Source organism: Oryctolagus cuniculus, chromosome 6 (genome assembly GCF_051225735.1).
Source record: "Oryctolagus cuniculus isolate XC-2025 breed Fujian yellow rabbit chromosome 6, ASM5122573v1, whole genome shotgun sequence".
NCBI classification, from domain to species: domain Eukaryota; kingdom Metazoa; phylum Chordata; class Mammalia; order Lagomorpha; family Leporidae; genus Oryctolagus; species Oryctolagus cuniculus.
The window spans coordinates 155,935,502-155,952,270 of NC_142872.1; the positions used below are offsets into that span (position 1 = coordinate 155,935,502).

Below are 16,769 nucleotides of genomic sequence, written 5' to 3' on the forward strand. Positions count from 1 at the left end.
AAAAAAAAAAAAAAGGATAGATGAGGAGATCAGCTTCAAATCAGAAACTGGTTTGGGGGCCGGCGCTGTGGTGCAGTGGATTCATGCTCTGGCCTTAAGCGCCGGCATCCCCTATAGGTGCCGGTTCAAGACCTGGCTGCTCCACTTCCCATCCAGCTCTCTGCTATGGCCTGGAAAAGCAGTGCACCCTCATGGGAGACCCGGAAGAAGTTCCTGGCTCCTGGCTTCAGATCGGCAGAGCTCCGGCCGTTGCAGCCAATTGGGGAGTGAACCAGCAGATGAAAGTCTCTCTCTCTCTTTCAAATAAATAAAGCTTTAAAATAAAATCAGAAACTGGTCTATGCAGGTAAGAGACAGCTCATGGAAAAGAAATCTTCCTCCACCACAGTGCCTGTCTGAGAGCAGCCATTTTGTAAATACCTACTGAATTGTAAAAAAAAAAAAAAAAAGTCTCTTTTGGCATTTTTAAAAATATCACACAATATATCATTCCTGACACAGGTATAGTATTTCCCCATTAGACTACCTATGGGAAGCTGGAGCAGAGCTTTGAAATTTCTCTTTTCACACCAATGAACACAACGGAGGTTCTCAAAACACAAAGAGAACATAGTACTATTTTCTTCATCACTAACTGAGATCTTACTTGTGGCTTTCACTCCCTGAAGGAGAAAAGGGTGCCTAATAGTTTAAGAAGAAGGACGATGGGAGAGGTTCATAGACCGACGGAAACAGAAGACTTGTATTGCCTGGGGACAGGCAGGGCAGCCATCATGTCCCATGGCCACAAGGGCCCCGAACTGATGTGCCGACGACCATGACTCTGCCTCCCTTCTTGCCAGCATCTGTCATCTCTGACATCCCAGGTCAATTTCAGAAAACAAAAACAAACTTGTAACTACTAATTCACAAAATTTTTGTATAGTTAAAATGGTAATACATAAAGAAACTTTAGTTAAGTATCAATGTTAGATGCAACCTTACAGTAGTAGTCATGGGAATTGAAAAGCTGGAGTGGAAAAATAAGATACCACCAAATGGCTTCCTAGTTTGCTCTCTTCTCTCACAGCTTTGGCTGTCCATAATTACTGACTTTATCACCAGCTTTAATATTATCTGAATGAATGAGCAAAAGAATGAACAAATAAAATAAAATGAACAGAGTTATTCTTAACACCCCGAATTCAAAGCAGTAACTTACTGGAACATTATTAATCCTCATCCGACTCAACGTTCTTCTGTAATAGCTGAAATCGTTCTGTATGGCAGGATTCGTCATCTGAGAAAACATTTATGAAGAAAATGTTACATGCCAAATGCTATTGCAAAGATTAGGTGAAAAACTGAAATGCAGTTTTGATGAGTTACATAACATTCCCTTATTTTAAGAACTAAAACTGGCAACATACAAGACAGCTGTAACACTATGCTCAGCCCCTACTGAACATAAAAACCACAGACTGTTTTTCAATCATGGGCAGTGTATTTTCCTTTTTTTTTTTTATTCCTATAATTTAGTTAATACTGGTTTTACCAAACAAACAAAAACAAATGTCTAGGCATTCGCTCTCAATTAACAGAAGCTTTTATTTATGTTCATTTGCCTTCAGACTAAAATTTTACACACAAATTATTTGTGCTTAGTAAGAGAAGTAATAGCTGTCTATGTTACAACCATAAAATAATAAAGGTGAGCATCCAACCCTTCCATTTTCCGGACAAGATACTCAAGGCCCTGTAAAGTCCAAGGCCCTCGTCAACCTCTCACCCCTAATCACTGCCAACAGTCTCACAATAGAAAACCCTTTATTCCTTTATACTTACTCCCTCTAACCTGGGGATATTCACAGTTACAAACAGCAAGAGAGCTGTTTATTATGAAGGGGATAAAGGGAGAAATTTTAACAATATTTGAAAGCAGTAGGAATGAGCAGAAAACAAAGAAGTATTACAAAAGAAGCTTACTATTGCTACTGTTTCAGAGAAGCTTTAACATGAAGACAACACACTGGGCAGTTTCTTATTTGCTGTGTAATATATCAAAAGGTCCACCATACTTTTTAAATCCTGCTTTACATTTTTTTAGTCCAGCACAGATCAGCTAAACACATTTTAACAAGATTTCAGGCTTTTTCCTCCTATGACTCACTGAAAGACTCATGATTTTTATAACAATCAGGAAAATTGTACCTTGAGTTCATCAAACCGGAGTGTAAAATGAAGAATTTCTGCAAACTGTTTAGCAAGAGCCTGCTCTCGCTCTAAATGCTGGGTGGGAGAGTACGGGGTACTTGTCAAGGCTCCCAAAAGACCTCGTAATGCTGCTTCTGAAGAAAGACAAAAAGATACAAGCATTATGTTGCTTCTACCTCTGCAACATTTATTCAAAACTGAACAATAGTATCTTAATCCTCAGAAAAGGTTTCTTTAAAAATGAAAACAGATGATATAAATGTAATCAACACAAGTATAAAATTTGCAACTGATGTACTGCATATAAAGTCATACTGTTTAATACAATAAAAATCTTAAAAGGACTAATTCCATTTTATAATTCTGTAAATCCATATTCAGAATAATGCATAAGTGAATTAGAATTAAATGCCAGGATCAATGGGCAAATTTTACAATACAGTCACCATTCTGCACATTCTAGAATTTGGTTTTATGAAATGGTAATTGTTACCTACAGCTCAGTAACCTCCTCATGGCACTGTTTCACACAGTTAAATCTCTACACAGCTATGAATACTGGATCAACTTCCAATATGCTGTCTGTGTATACATACAAAACTGCTTTCTTCTAGCTAACTAAATTTGGTTTAAGAAGCTTCCTGACTTCTTAGGGCTTGGCATCTCAGGGTCATGACAGATATATTCTAATTTATTACATAACCAAAATGGTGCCTTTGAAATACATGCTACTTGTGGAATGCCAGACTAGGAAACATATAATGGAAATATGATATTTCACTTATAATGAAAAACACCCAAAAATCAAAGTAATTCACAAAGAGGTTACATCATCAGAAAACATGCAAGATTCCAGTTGGAGTTATCTGACAGTAAATAAAAGATTAACATATACTTATTATATTAATAAGTAATAAATTTGTCAGATTAACTTTTTTTTTTTTTTTAATTTATTTTTTTGACAGGCAGAGTGGACAGTGAGAGAGAGAGAGAGAGAGAAAGGTCTTCCTTTGCCGTTGGTTCACCCTCCAATGGCCGCCGCGGCCAGCGCACTGCGGTCGACGCACTGCGCTGATCCAATGGCAGGAGCCAGGTACTTATCCTGGTCTCCCATGGGGTGCAGGGCCCAAGCACTTGGGCCATCCTCCACTGCACTCCCTGGCCACAGCACAGAGCTGGCCTGGAAGAGGGGCAACTGGGACAGAATCTGGCGCCCTGACCGGGACTAGAACCCGGTGTGCCGGCGCCGCAAGGCGGAGGATTAGCCTAGTAAGCTGTGGCGCTGGCCCCAGATCAACTTTTAACTTAAAAAAAAAAAAAAAAAAAAAAAAACTTTCCTACTATTTAGAAGACCCAATTATGAGCCAACATCCACACTGTGCACTTAATACAATCTCTGATTTAACTTTCAGCCTTAACTATGACATGGATATTATAGATGTAGGAACTGAATTTCAAAGAGGTTAGGAGTCCAAGGACATTTATAGCTAGTAAATGTCAAATGTTTCTGACTCCAAAGTCTTATTCTCTCCATTATAATAAACTGTCTTTTTAAAAAAAAAAAAAAAAAGAATTATTTATTTATTTGAGAGGTAGAGTTACAGACAGTGAGAGGGAGAGACAGAGAGAAAGTTCTTCCGTACGTTGATTCACTCCCCAAATGGCCGCGATGCCCACAGCTGCACCGATCCGAAGCCAGGAACTTCTTCCCGGTATCCCATGTGGGTGCAGGGGCCCAAGGACCTGGGCCATCTTCTACTGCTTTCCCAGGCCATAGCAGAGAGCTGGATTGGAAGAGGAGCAGCCAGGACTAGAAACGGTGCCCATATGGGATGCCGGGGCTGTAATCTATGGCGCCACGACTCAGGCACCTAAACTGTCTTTCAAATAAAGCAGTAACCCACCTAGCCTTCTGTAACTTCATAAAGTATTAATCTATTGATTACACTGATAGTAGGAATGTCATATGCATCTATTGCATGTCAAGTACTGAGCTATACACTTCATAAGACATTACTTTTCATCTACACTCTAACTCCAAATCACAGCTCTTAGCCTTTTTTTTTTTCAAGAGTCAAAAGGCAATGGACTAATTTCTCTATGCCAGGCAGTGGGGAAACAGATGGAAAGATGAGCTCCCTATGCACAGGGGAAGTCTTGTTACTTAAAACAAAGTTGGATATGTGTTAGAAAGAAATATAGGGTACAGTGGAAAGGTAGAAAACAGGAGCTTGCCTAGGTGAAAGCTCAGGAAGACTTCTCTGAACAATGATATATGGGCAGAAATGGGGGTGTACACTAAGGATAATCAGGACTTTGCAGACAGGGCAGGGAGTCAGACCCTGAGCTGAGAAGAGCATGATATAGTGGAGGAACTGTAAGACCCATACAGGCAGAACAGGGTGTGCAAAAGGAAAGATATCGGGGTCTAGCACTGTGACACTGGCATCCCACATGGACGCCAGTTCAAGACCCAGCTACTCCACTTCCAATCCAGCTCCTTGCTAATGTGCTTGGGAAAGCAGCAGAGGGTGGCCCAAGTCCTTGGCCCCCTGCACCCACGTGGGAGATCCGGAAGAAGCTTTGGGCTCCTAGATTGAGTTTGGATCAACCCTGGGCTGTTGCGGCCATTTGGGGAATGAACCAGTATATGGAAGATCGATCGATCATATACACACACACACACACACACACACACTCATTCCATGGGTCATTGTTAATGAAAGCACAAAGTAAAGTCAGAGAGACGAGAACAATAATTTAAAAATGCTGCTGCAGGCTACTAAAAAAAAAGAAAGTTTCCATTTGCCTACATCTCACCAAATCTCAGGGTTAATTTCAGCATTCCAAGTATGCTACCACTTTGGGGGGAGTCAGGTCACTAGGCTGAGTGCAGATGCCAGTGACCAGGAGCTGCGGAGCTTCTGCCCATGAACAGCTGAAGCTGAGAAACCCAAGACTGCAAGGCTGCCTATGTGCCTGTGGCAACTCAGTCAGCACCTGCCTGCAGTTTGAGGCTGATACAAGAGACTGACTGGTCAACAACTCCTGGCCTCAAGAGAGGAGTCAGAGACAAAGGATCCCACAGAAAGGCACAGAGGGAGGAAACAGAGACCGAGATCTTCCTTCCATGGCTGGTTTGCTCCTCAAAATGGTTGCCAACAGTCTGCAGGCAGAACTCCATCCTGATACCCTATGCGGCTAAGGGCCCAAGTACTTAAGCCATCCTCTACTGTCTTCTGAGGCACATTAGCAGGAAGCTGGATTGGAAGTAGAGCACCTAGAACTCGAACCAGCACTCCAATATTGCATGCCACAGTGGCAAGCTGCAACTTTACTAGCTGTGCTACAATGCTAGCCCCCTATGTCTGATCTTCTGCAGTTTCAGACACATGAACCAAGCATAATCAGACATTATTTTAAGAGCACAAAAGTTTAAATAATCCAAGTGCCTGAAGATTAGCTCCTTTCAAGTCTGTGGGTTATTTAAACTTTTGTGTTCTGAAAATCACGTGGGAAAAGACTTACTGTAAAGCTGGAGAGAAATTCTACCAAGTGGTTTAATCATACTAGAGTTCCTTTTAGCAGGCAAAGAAATCAAAGATATGTCTCAATAGATCTTCAAATTTATTGAGGAAAAGGGTTAAATACATCAAAGACCTGGGCTGTGGGGATGCTATGTAGACTACACTGTGACCTTATAGTCTGACAAGCTTACTTTACCTAGAGAACAGATAATTCATCTTTAGCTAAGTTCAGCACTGTAAACATAAAATATTCTTCTGGCACTAGCAGAAGTCTTTTTCAATAGGGAAGTCAGAATTACAAACTTTCAACTTACCTAACCTCTGAGAAAATTCATAAAATTTCTTTAATTTGCCTACTAGTGGAACAACGGCACCCCATGCCTTCTCTTGCAACTTCTCATCTGCTGGATGCTGGATTGCCTTAAAAATTCAAAGAATATAATCAGTTAAGATCTCAAAAACCACAACAGTATTATCTTTACATTCAAATACAGATTTTAACAAACGTAGGAAATACTGGAAGGCAGAGTAGACCGTCTCAGTTCCATGAATAAATTTTTATACCACATTTGCAGTTGTCCTTGCAACAAATACTGATATAATGGAATAAAAAATGACTCAATATATGTTTGTTATCTACATTACACCCTGGGACCTTTTAGATCCACAGAAATAAAATATTTTATATGATTTCCCATTTTACAGATAGGCTCTCTTAATATTTCTTTGTCAAAGGATTATTTTGATGGAGTAAGTTGAAACAACAACCAAAAAAGATAATAAATGAAGATGACAACTCTGGTAATAAGCTAAGAAATAATCATTCCAAATTCCGGACTCCAAACTAGCTCTAAGAACCACCAAAATCAACCTGAAAAATATGATTCAGAAAGTGTCTCAGATAGCTGTTTGATAAAACTAAAATACTATTTGTAGGGCTTTCCTAAATATGAAGATGAAAAACAGGTTTCAAATCTCAAAGGCGATAAAATAAAACATAGAGATCCTTAAAAAATACATATTAACCTAGAGATCATAAATATGAATACAGCTTTTTCTATTGCCCAGAAGTTTAAACCATTAGACAACCTTTTCTGAGTATATAAGGTTATTCTCCCCAAAAATATACTGTCTTACTTTTATCATCCTTTTACCTATAGATGCTTTTCTTAATCCTTTATGGAACTTAATTCTTTTTTCAATAACCTAGTTTGTTTTCTCTAACACCTGCAAACAAAATAAACACACTATGTAAAAGTTTAAAAAGAAACTGACTGAAGGGGCTGGGGTAGGGCATTTGGCCTAGCGGTTACGATGCCTGTGTCCCATTAGCTCAGTACTTAGGTTTGATACCCAGCTCCAGCTCCTAATTACAACCTCTTGCTACTGCAGCCCCTTGGAGGCAGTGGTAATGACTCAAATAATTTGGTCCTTATGCACACACATATTCATGACTTCAGTTCTGCAGTCCCCGCCCCACATCAACTGTTTGCATTTGCTAGCAGATGGGAACATGTATGTGTGATCTCGAAGCTGAAACTCATAACCAAGACAGAAGTCTGCTAAAACATTATGAGGTATTCACATGTTCAAACTTACCCAATCACTAGCACTGATTCTACCCACACAAAACGCAAGAAGAAAGCAAAATCAATTGAACTCAGATTTGAAGGATGCTCTGAATTGATTAGTTACAAAATACATAAATAGCTATCTTTTGCTTAAGCAATTTGCTTTATAAGCTTGTCACTACTTTAAACTTTGTTTATATAATTTTTAAAAATGATGCTTAAACCCAATAGGAGCCTGAACTTCCTACAGTTTTGATTATCTAGAAATACTGTAATGTTAATGAAAAGCTAACTTTACAAAATGTAACAATTCCTATTTCACATTATATATTTCAAAGGGGTGTTGATATTATGCTGTGTACATGGAAAAAAAATCTTTAGCCTCAATCATGCTCAGTAAATATTCCCCCTATCAAGTAGTACAAATCTGTTTATAAAAAAACAGATGAAAACAAAACTTTTCGTTTCTTCTACTAAGAAGTCTACCCAACTTTTCTTCCAGTGATCTAAAAATGAGTTTTTAAAGATTATTTATTTGAGAGGCAGAGTTACACAGAGAGAGAGGGATAGACAGTGAGAAAGGTCTTCCATCTGCTGATTTTCTCTCCAAATAAATAGCTGCAGTGGCTTGAGCTGGAGTTCCTCGGAGCCGGGAGCTTCTTCCCAGTCTCCCACGTGGGTGCAGGGGCCCAAGCACTTGGGCCATTTTTCACTGCTTTCTCAGGCCATAGCAGAGCAGGATTAGAAGAGGAGCAGCTGGGACTAGAACCGGCACCCATATGGGATGCTGGCGTTGCAAGCAGGAGCTTAGCATACTACATCACAGCGCCGGTGCTCTAGAAATGATTTTCTAAATATCAATACAAATCAAGACATAAAAACGTTCCAGTGTCAAATTTTTTTTTAAGATTTTTTTTTTTTTTTTATTTGAGAGGTAGAGTTACAGACAGTGAGAGGGAGAGACAGAGGGAAAGATCTTCCATCCGCTGGTTTACTTCCCAGATGGCCGCAATGGACGGAGCTGCGCCAATTCGAAGCTGGGAGCTTCTTCCTGGTCTTCCTATGCGGGTACAAGGGCCCAAGGACTTGGGCCATCTTCTGCTGCTATCCCAGGCCATAGCAGAGAGCTGGATCAGAAGAGGAGCAGCTGGGACTAGAACCGGCACCCATAAGGGGTGCTGGCGCTTCAGGCCACGGCGTTAACCTGCTGTGCCACAGCACCGGCCCGTCATCCATTTTTGTAACTGAGAAGAGCTACCTATTCTCCTGTACCTTCTTTTCTGGCTTTGGAACTAAAAAAAAATCACTACTTTTTCATGACCAGTATTTTATGATTCTCTCTGTTTTCTGATTTTTTCTAACATCGGTTTTACGGTAATTAGCTGAAGTTTTTGGTCAACACTCATTATAACACAATATGCAAAATGGAATTCAGTAAATGTCAATGTTGTGAGGTTATCATGGAGCAAAAATTAGAACTCATTCTCAACAATGTTAAAAATTGTCATGGGAACAATACAACATGGTTTATCCCAGAGTGTAAGCTTTCTTATTAAAAAAACTTTTTTTTTAAATCTACTCAGGAAAGAGAATGCCTGTGCTCCCATCTGTTGATTCACTCCCCAAATGCTGCCATCAGCTGGGAGCTAGCAGCTCAATTTAGATCTCTCAAACAGGTAGGCAGCATCCTAACTACTCACGCCATTATCATTGCCTCCCAGTGTGTGCATTAGTAGGCAGGTGGAATCAGGAGGCAAGGCCAGGTATCAAAGACAAGTATTCTGATATGGGATGCAGGAATCTTCACCAGCATCTTAATCACCAGGCTAAATGCCCACCCTTGCCTATTTAATATATTGTACATTAAATAAAATTTTATTCTTTTAGAGTCATGCTTAATAAAATGCTACTTAAACCAAAACATATAATTCTGCATCATTAACTTAGTAAAAATTGGAAACTCAGTTTAAGCCAGTTTTGTGTCAGGCACTGTGTGTGCCATGTAGTTTACATGAATTATCTAGTTCAGTGTTCACAACTCTATGATTGCTTCTCCATTTCTGCTAGAAAGTATGAGCCATCAAAGTTTCTATATCTAGATTTCCTCTGAAAATGTAGTCATTTGGAATATATTTTCTAAAATATGAGCATAAATAATTTTAGACATTATTTTATATGCTGCCAAACACCACCAAAACTACCATTTTACAATGCCATTTGCAATGACTGAGATTACCTGTTTCTTTATAAGCCAACCAACTAAAACTTCTTGACAGTGTATACACTTAGCAGCAAAGCTGAGTATTTTGTGAGGTACTAATATGAAGAGTTCCCAGATATTGCTCCCTTTATATTGTTTTTCTACTATTCAGAAATCTTTGTATGTCTATATTGTTAAACTCATATGTCAATATACAATCCTCAATGAAAACTTCAATTGCTTGAATAAACATCTGTTCTCCATCTACAGTAGCTTTCAATGCAGTTTTAGATTTTTCTAGTTTACATATTTTACATCTATTTCTTATTTACTTATTTCTGTGTTCTTAAAATTTTTTTAATATTTATTTGTTTGAAAGTTAGAGTTAAAGAGAGAGAGAAGGAGAAGCAGAGAGAGAGAGAGAGAGAGAGAGAGAGGTCTTCTATCTGCTGGTTCACTCCCCAATTGGCCACAACGGCCAGAGCTGTGCAGATCTGAAGCCAGGAGCCAGGAGCTTCTTCCAGGCCTCTCATGCAGGTGCAGGGGCCCAAAGACTTGGGCCATCTTCTACTGCTTCCCTGGCCATAGCAGAGAGCTGAACTGGAAGTGGAGCAGCTGGGGCTGGGACTCGAACCGGCGCTCATATTGGATGCTGGCACTGCAGGCAGCAGCCTAACCCAGTGCACCACAGTGCTGACCCCTTTGGTGCTATTTTCTATATAAGCTTAAAAAAATTAACTCTGAGACACTTACTTAATTTTTTAAATGAAACAGTATGAGTGAACTGTATGTGGCAATATTTCTATCTCAGGAAAACAGCACTAGTGAGTGAGTGTGAAAAATGAATTTTCATATTCATTCAATTAAGTTCATACGTAGATTTTGAAGAATACACTTCTTTACTGCAGGGGAGCCCTCCCACTCACAGAAGTACAATATATATATTTTTTTGACAGGCAGAGTCAGACAGTGAGAGAGAGAGACAGAGAAAAATGTCTTCCTTCCGTTGGTTCACTCCCCAAATGGCCGCCATGGCTGGCGCTGTGCCGATCCGAAGCCAGGAGCCAAATGCTTCTTCCTGGTCTCCCACGCAGGTGCAGGGGCCCAAACACTTGAGCCATCCTCCACTGCCTTCCCGAGCCACAGCAACGAGCTGGACTGGAAGAGGAGCAACTGGAACAGAATCCGGCGCCCCAACTGGGACTGGAACCCGGGGTGCCGGTGCCGCAGGCGGAAGATTAGCCAAGTGAGCTGCGGCGCTGGCCAAGAAGCACAATGTTGCAATTTAAAAAATCCCAAGATCTCTACCTTAAAAAAAAAAAAGATCTCTCTACAACGAATGAGATTTTTTTATTCTGATAAGAATTCAATTATCAAAGAAACTTTAAAGAAGCTTAATGACATAACTGCCATTAACAATTAATGGACTATCATCAATATGGAGACACATCAAACATTTTACAACCATCTGTGAGCTGCTGTGATCTAGAGAGCCAGAACAATTTACCAGTTAGTTAACTTAGATCCTGATTGATCATTTAAAATTTCATTCACAGAAATGTCAGACTCTGAAATATGCTTAAATGTTTATAGAGTTTCAATTTCACAGAAATTATTACATAAAATTTTATTACATAAAATTTCCAAGATTAGTCTAAAGCTCTTATATTTGTTTCTTCAACAGTTAAGCACTACTAAGCACTGGACTAGATGCTGATTCCAAAATACGGAGAAAACCAGGTTTACACTCCTGAAACTGGAGAAATACACACCAAATATCTGTTTTTTAAGTGATATAAACCCTAAAAGAAACGTGTAAAGTGTTATGGCAAAACAGTAAAAGGAACCAGAGTACTGCAATTTGAAGGATAAGAATTCAACAGAAAAACCAGAGAAGGGCATTCCAGACAAAACCAAAGTCAAGGAGGTACGTGTGTGCATGACATGGGGAAAAGCAGTCCAGTACAAGAGGTAAGAAATGGAATTCATTCTCTCTGGTTCCCCTCAGTAACGCTACCACCTTCTGCTGCTCTAAACTAAAAATCATGGGATCATTTAACTCTCCCTGCTCCCAGACACTAACCATTCATCAGTCACTGAAACATCACTCCAGCTGTCATCTCCTGGTGTCTGTGCTTATGCTGCTTTACTAGTACCCCAAATGCCAGAAGAAAAATAGAGTTATAAGCCCTAACTGTGATGATCTCTGAGCTATTTATTACTGAAAAGAATAAAGCAGCAGAGGGTAGGAAAAAGAGGAAACAAAGTGTGGATTCTGCCTTCCAGAAATGTGGTGATGAGAAAATGAGAAGTTAAGGTCCAGAGACCAGGGAGATTGGATGGCACAGGACAGCTAAGCATCGTGTATGTACATCCTGAGGGGAAAAGTCAATACAAGAAAAAAGGCGGAAGATGTAATGAAGGAACAATTAATTTTAGGTTTGACAGCCATCAAAAAAGTTTCCTTTGAGGGCCGGCGCCGCGGCTCACTAGGGTAATCCTCCGCCTAGCGGCGCCAGCACACAGGGTTCTAGTCCCGGTTGGGGCGCTGGATTCTGTCCCGGTTGCCCCTCTTCCAGGCCAGCCCTCTGCTGTGGCCAGGGAGTGCAGTGGAGGATGGCCCAAGTGCTTGGGCCCTGCACCCCATGGGAGACCAGGAAAAGCACCTGGCTCCTGGCTCCTGCCATCGGATCAGCGCGGTGCGCCGGCCGCGGCGGCCATGGGAGGGTGAACCAACGGCAAAAGGAAGACCTTTCTCTCTGTCTCTCTCTCTCACTGTCCACTCTGCCTGTCAAAAAAAAAAAAAAAAAAAAAAGTTTCCTTTGATATACATAAATTTTGCATTTATGGGATACTGCTTTCCTTTTTATCCACTTGGAAATATTATCCACTAGTCTTCCTTTAAATGTAATACTTAATAGGAAACAGAAAAGTCTAGCGAGATTAGGAGGTAGCACACAGTATATTTCATTTACCAGAAAATGAATGAACTTTACCTCACGTATTTCATGGCCAGCTCCTCGGTATGACTGCAAGTCTTCCAAGATGCCTTCTGCATCTTTTAAGACTACATTCACCTGATTATAAATTTCCTTCTCAGACTCTGTAGGCTGGGCATCTAAATAGCAGGAAAGTACAAGAAAATTTACAGTGACATAATTTTTTAAAACAAGATACACAACTCAAGGCAATTGACAATGCATTTTTCCAAAGATGAGTTATAATCTGCTCATTGTTAACTTTGCACTTCTTAGAAAAGACTGACAATTTTTCCATAGTTCTAATATTTGAGTAACTAGCCTCTAGCTTATAAAAATCACAATGAAGCAAGGGAACACCCAATATTACTAATTAGTTTGTTATAAATTATTACTTGGTAAAACAGCAATCTGAGAATTACAGTCAAAATTTAAACTGTGAGAATCATAATAATCTCTTTTTCTACTGCACTCATCACTACCACTAATAACTACAAATGCATCAACAAAGATCTATTTTAATGTAACAGGAATGAAAGTCTACCAAAATAGCTTCTTGTTCATCTACAGTTTAATACTGAAAGTACTTTCCTATGAAGTTCATTTTGCTTTTAATTATGTGGGTTTTGATATAAAAAAGTAAAACTTATGAAAAAGAATTGAGTTTTTAGATGCTCTCTTCTCTACGGATCACTGTAAATCCTGTCTCGATGGACAGGATCACCTAAGTAAGGAAGGGACAACACATTCCCCTAAGACTACACCCAAGGCAGCATCACTGAACTTCTCTGCTGCTTCTTATGAAGAGGAGTTCAAATTTAAAAATGGCTCCAGGATTACTAGATACTTTAAGCTACACTGATAAATACAATTACTGAAAATGCTGAAATATCAAAGCGACAATCAAGCTCCTATACCCTCGTGATTGAGCGAGAGCCTTTTAAGGCGTCATCGGACACCAGCCTGTGGGCATCTTCACCACCTGCAGCGTGAGCCACTAGACATATACTAACGACGACTAAATCTGGATCCTCGCTGCTAGGCTCGAGGTAACAAAATCCCACTCTTAAGAACTTGGTCATTTGTTTTTCTAAGGAGATATATATATAAAATTCATTTAATTATTTTGCTTGCTTTAGAAAAAAGGGGAATCCACAGGGAGAGTTTCCATAAACTTTTGCAAGCCGACCATGTTCAACAGCCCAGGTAAGAGATAAAGAACTAAAATGATGAACACGATGATAACCACAATGTTTTATAGAAAAATTATGCTGGCAGAATTCCTCCAAACTAAAATTTTCTCTTAGAGAGAAAGGAGGCTGTGCAACTTTGTTAAGATGAATTAGGAACATTTCTAATAAATCATTTTGTCCATCAATCATGTAAAACCAGTCCCTAGACTTTTCTGCATCCACCTTACTACCCAACAAATATATATAATGATCTATTTATTTGTTTACTTAAAAACTTTAAAAGAAACAGTCCACAGATGAAGCTAACAATAATTATGAATAAAAATTTTAACTTTATTTTGTCCTCTGGCAAATCATAGCTTAATTTCATCTATTAAACCTTCCAACTAAGCAAAAACACAGAGCATATATTATTTTTTTTAAAATAATTACGGTACCAGTTTTAAGATTCAACACATATAAAACTGTACTACCATAGCAATAATAAAGTTATGTTCATGTGCAAAGCCAACTTAAACATTTTGTGTTCATGTATCTGGTTCCCTTATTTTTCAAATTTTCTTCTCAAAAATCATGTGGTTTTTTAAATTGGAAATACTATGAGAAAATAATTAGACAAGAGGAGCCAATTGAAAAATTAAAAGACCCTGTGTCCAAAGCTACTAAGGTATTAACAGAGCAAATACTGATATCATAGCTAAATGATAAAATTTTTTAAAAATCAGAATTTGTCATTTTAGCAGTAACATTTTTTTCACACTTAGCCAGGCCATATTTCTCAAATAGACACACACTTTTAAAAAACACACTTCATAACTTTTATACTTACACGAGATGCAGTAGAGAAAAATACTTTTTACATGCAAAAACGAGCTTTATACTTTTTCATATGGAATTGTGGAACTACAGACAGAACATCAATTGGAGACACATACTGTAGTTTGAACTCATGAAGTGGGAATTCATGACATAGCATACTCTTAACTATTTCACAGCAAAGGAACTTGTGAAGTCTGAAAATACTTCTAAACTATGCGTGTTTTTGGTGTGGTGACTAGCTGTTAACAGAAAAATGTGACATTGAGACTTAAGTACAAACAAAACATTATCAAGGAGACTTAAATAGACCTTGTAAGTGGTTAATAACTAATATAGGTGTAATAAGTACCAAGAAATTTAAAAACAAAGGAGAAGATTGCAGTTTCCCCGAGGGTGGGAAAACACCCAGCACCACACTATTCAACATTTTTTAGACTGTCACAGGAAAGTCACATTTATAATTTTGAAAGCTGCCGAAGACTGCTGTAGAAATGAAGACAAACAGAAAATAGCAGACAGGTAAGCACTACTTTACTGAAAGCAAGTCATGCAAAAGGGCAAAATACTAGAGAGGAAAAAAAGATCATATAAAAGGAAGCTTTTTTTTCTTCAGAAAATGGTATCATATAATATAACCAAGACTTGTCACTCTGATGTTTCATAGCAAAGAATGGTTCTACTATTTCAAGAAAAATGAACCACTTAGCCAGCTAACAAAAAGATATTCACTTGATTATAAAATAATTTATCTGCTACTGAGAACAGACATACTGATTACTCATTAAGTTTAGTTCTAAAAGCTGTTCCAGGGAAGTTAAGGCATGTTTTCACTACATTTATTGTTTAAGGTAAAATTAAATATTTTAATAATTTCACAACAGTTTCCTTTAAGAGAAGAGGGTAAAAGAATCACTAAAAATAATTGCTAAAATTGAAGATGTTATACAAAAGGAAAGAAAGATTAGCTATAAAAGGAAAAAACAAAAAGAAGTCAACATAAAAAATGAGGCAAGAAGTCTTTCCATTTTAATCTTAAATTCATTTTTCAATAGATATTTAGAATCCATGAAGGAAGGGACCACAAAGCACAGTCCACATCCACTACAGCAGAAAATCTGCACATAGTAGATTCTCCATAAGGAACAGTTTCTGAATAAATGAGAAGGTACAGAGATATAAACTAGCCTCCAGCATGAATTCAAGGAGGATATTACACATTTTACCTCTGAACAAATAAAATCCTATACCACTTTAGAAAAACAGAATGTAAGAAAAATGTCACCAGAATAAAGATTTCAAAGTATAAGGCAAAAGCAAGTGAAAACATGTTGAGATAAAATGGAAAAATAAAGTTAGACTAAAGAGAAAGATCCAGTATTTTTAAATGATGGGGGGAAAACAGGTAACACAAAAGACACAAGAAAAAAGAAGAAATGTATGACTCAATGGAAAGGCACTTTATCAAAGAATCAGAGGAAGGAGAACCTATCTCTCATTAATGACAGCCTCTATTTACTCTATTTTGATCTGCCTGGAGACAAATAAACCTAGTTGAACTGACAAATACTGAACTCCTATCATTTAGAAAGCAGCATGCTAAGGTGGGGAAGGGGTACAAAAATAAATAAAAGCTCCTCTTCTTCCAAGAGCCAGAATTTAGTAGACACAGTATTACTTAAGCTAAAGATCTGTGATAAGAATGAGCTATAAACTAACAGTGTTGTTAAAGGAGTGGGCAATTCAGGAACTAGAAGAGGCTATTTTGCACCCCCCACTCTATTTTTTTTAATATGTTGTCATTTGTGGAATAATTCTGGGTCATTATTTTAAAAATCAAAATAAAATCCTGAAATATCAGTATAACTTGTCTTAAGTAAGAAAATCTCTACCTAGAGTAAAAAGTAGTTTCACTAAACACAGAATATCACATATGCCTTAAGGCCTCTGTTACATGTTGCTCATTTTTTTATAGACTCCTTCACTAAGTTAGCCTCAAAATAGTCTAACAGCAAAACTCAATTCCAACACCACCATCAGAGAATCTTTCATAATGAGCCTAATCTGTTCATTGTTAGGTACATTTAATGCTTTCCGATGTGTAACTTGAATGTAAATTGCATGATAAATTATGAGTTTGCATTTCTATATATCCTACTAGATTGAAAATTTCCCAAAGGTGGGGGATGTATCTTATTTATCTTTGCATCCCCAGCACCTACTGGCTGGTATACAGGAGGCAAGCCATAAATGTATGTTGAACTGCAGTGAAAAAAAGTGTGTGTGTCAGG

General features: G+C 38.4%; 1 protein-coding gene across 35 annotated transcripts in view; it reads right to left on the reverse strand.

The window, feature by feature from the left end:
• CYRIB (CYFIP related Rac1 interactor B) overlaps positions 1 to 16,769 on the reverse strand; it is a 166,856-nt gene that overhangs the window by 12,355 nt on the left and 137,732 nt on the right. For all 35 annotated transcript variants that reach the window (XM_070075487.2, XM_070075485.2, XM_070075490.2 and 32 more), the window contains 4 exons: positions 12,488 to 12,609; positions 6,035 to 6,140; positions 2,191 to 2,327; positions 1,202 to 1,279 (listed from right to left, as the gene is read on the reverse strand). In XM_070075487.2, the coding sequence (XP_069931588.1) occupies positions 1,202 to 1,279; positions 2,191 to 2,327; positions 6,035 to 6,140; positions 12,488 to 12,609 (443 nt within the window). The remainder of the gene's footprint in view (positions 1 to 1,201; positions 1,280 to 2,190; positions 2,328 to 6,034; positions 6,141 to 12,487; positions 12,610 to 16,769) is intronic.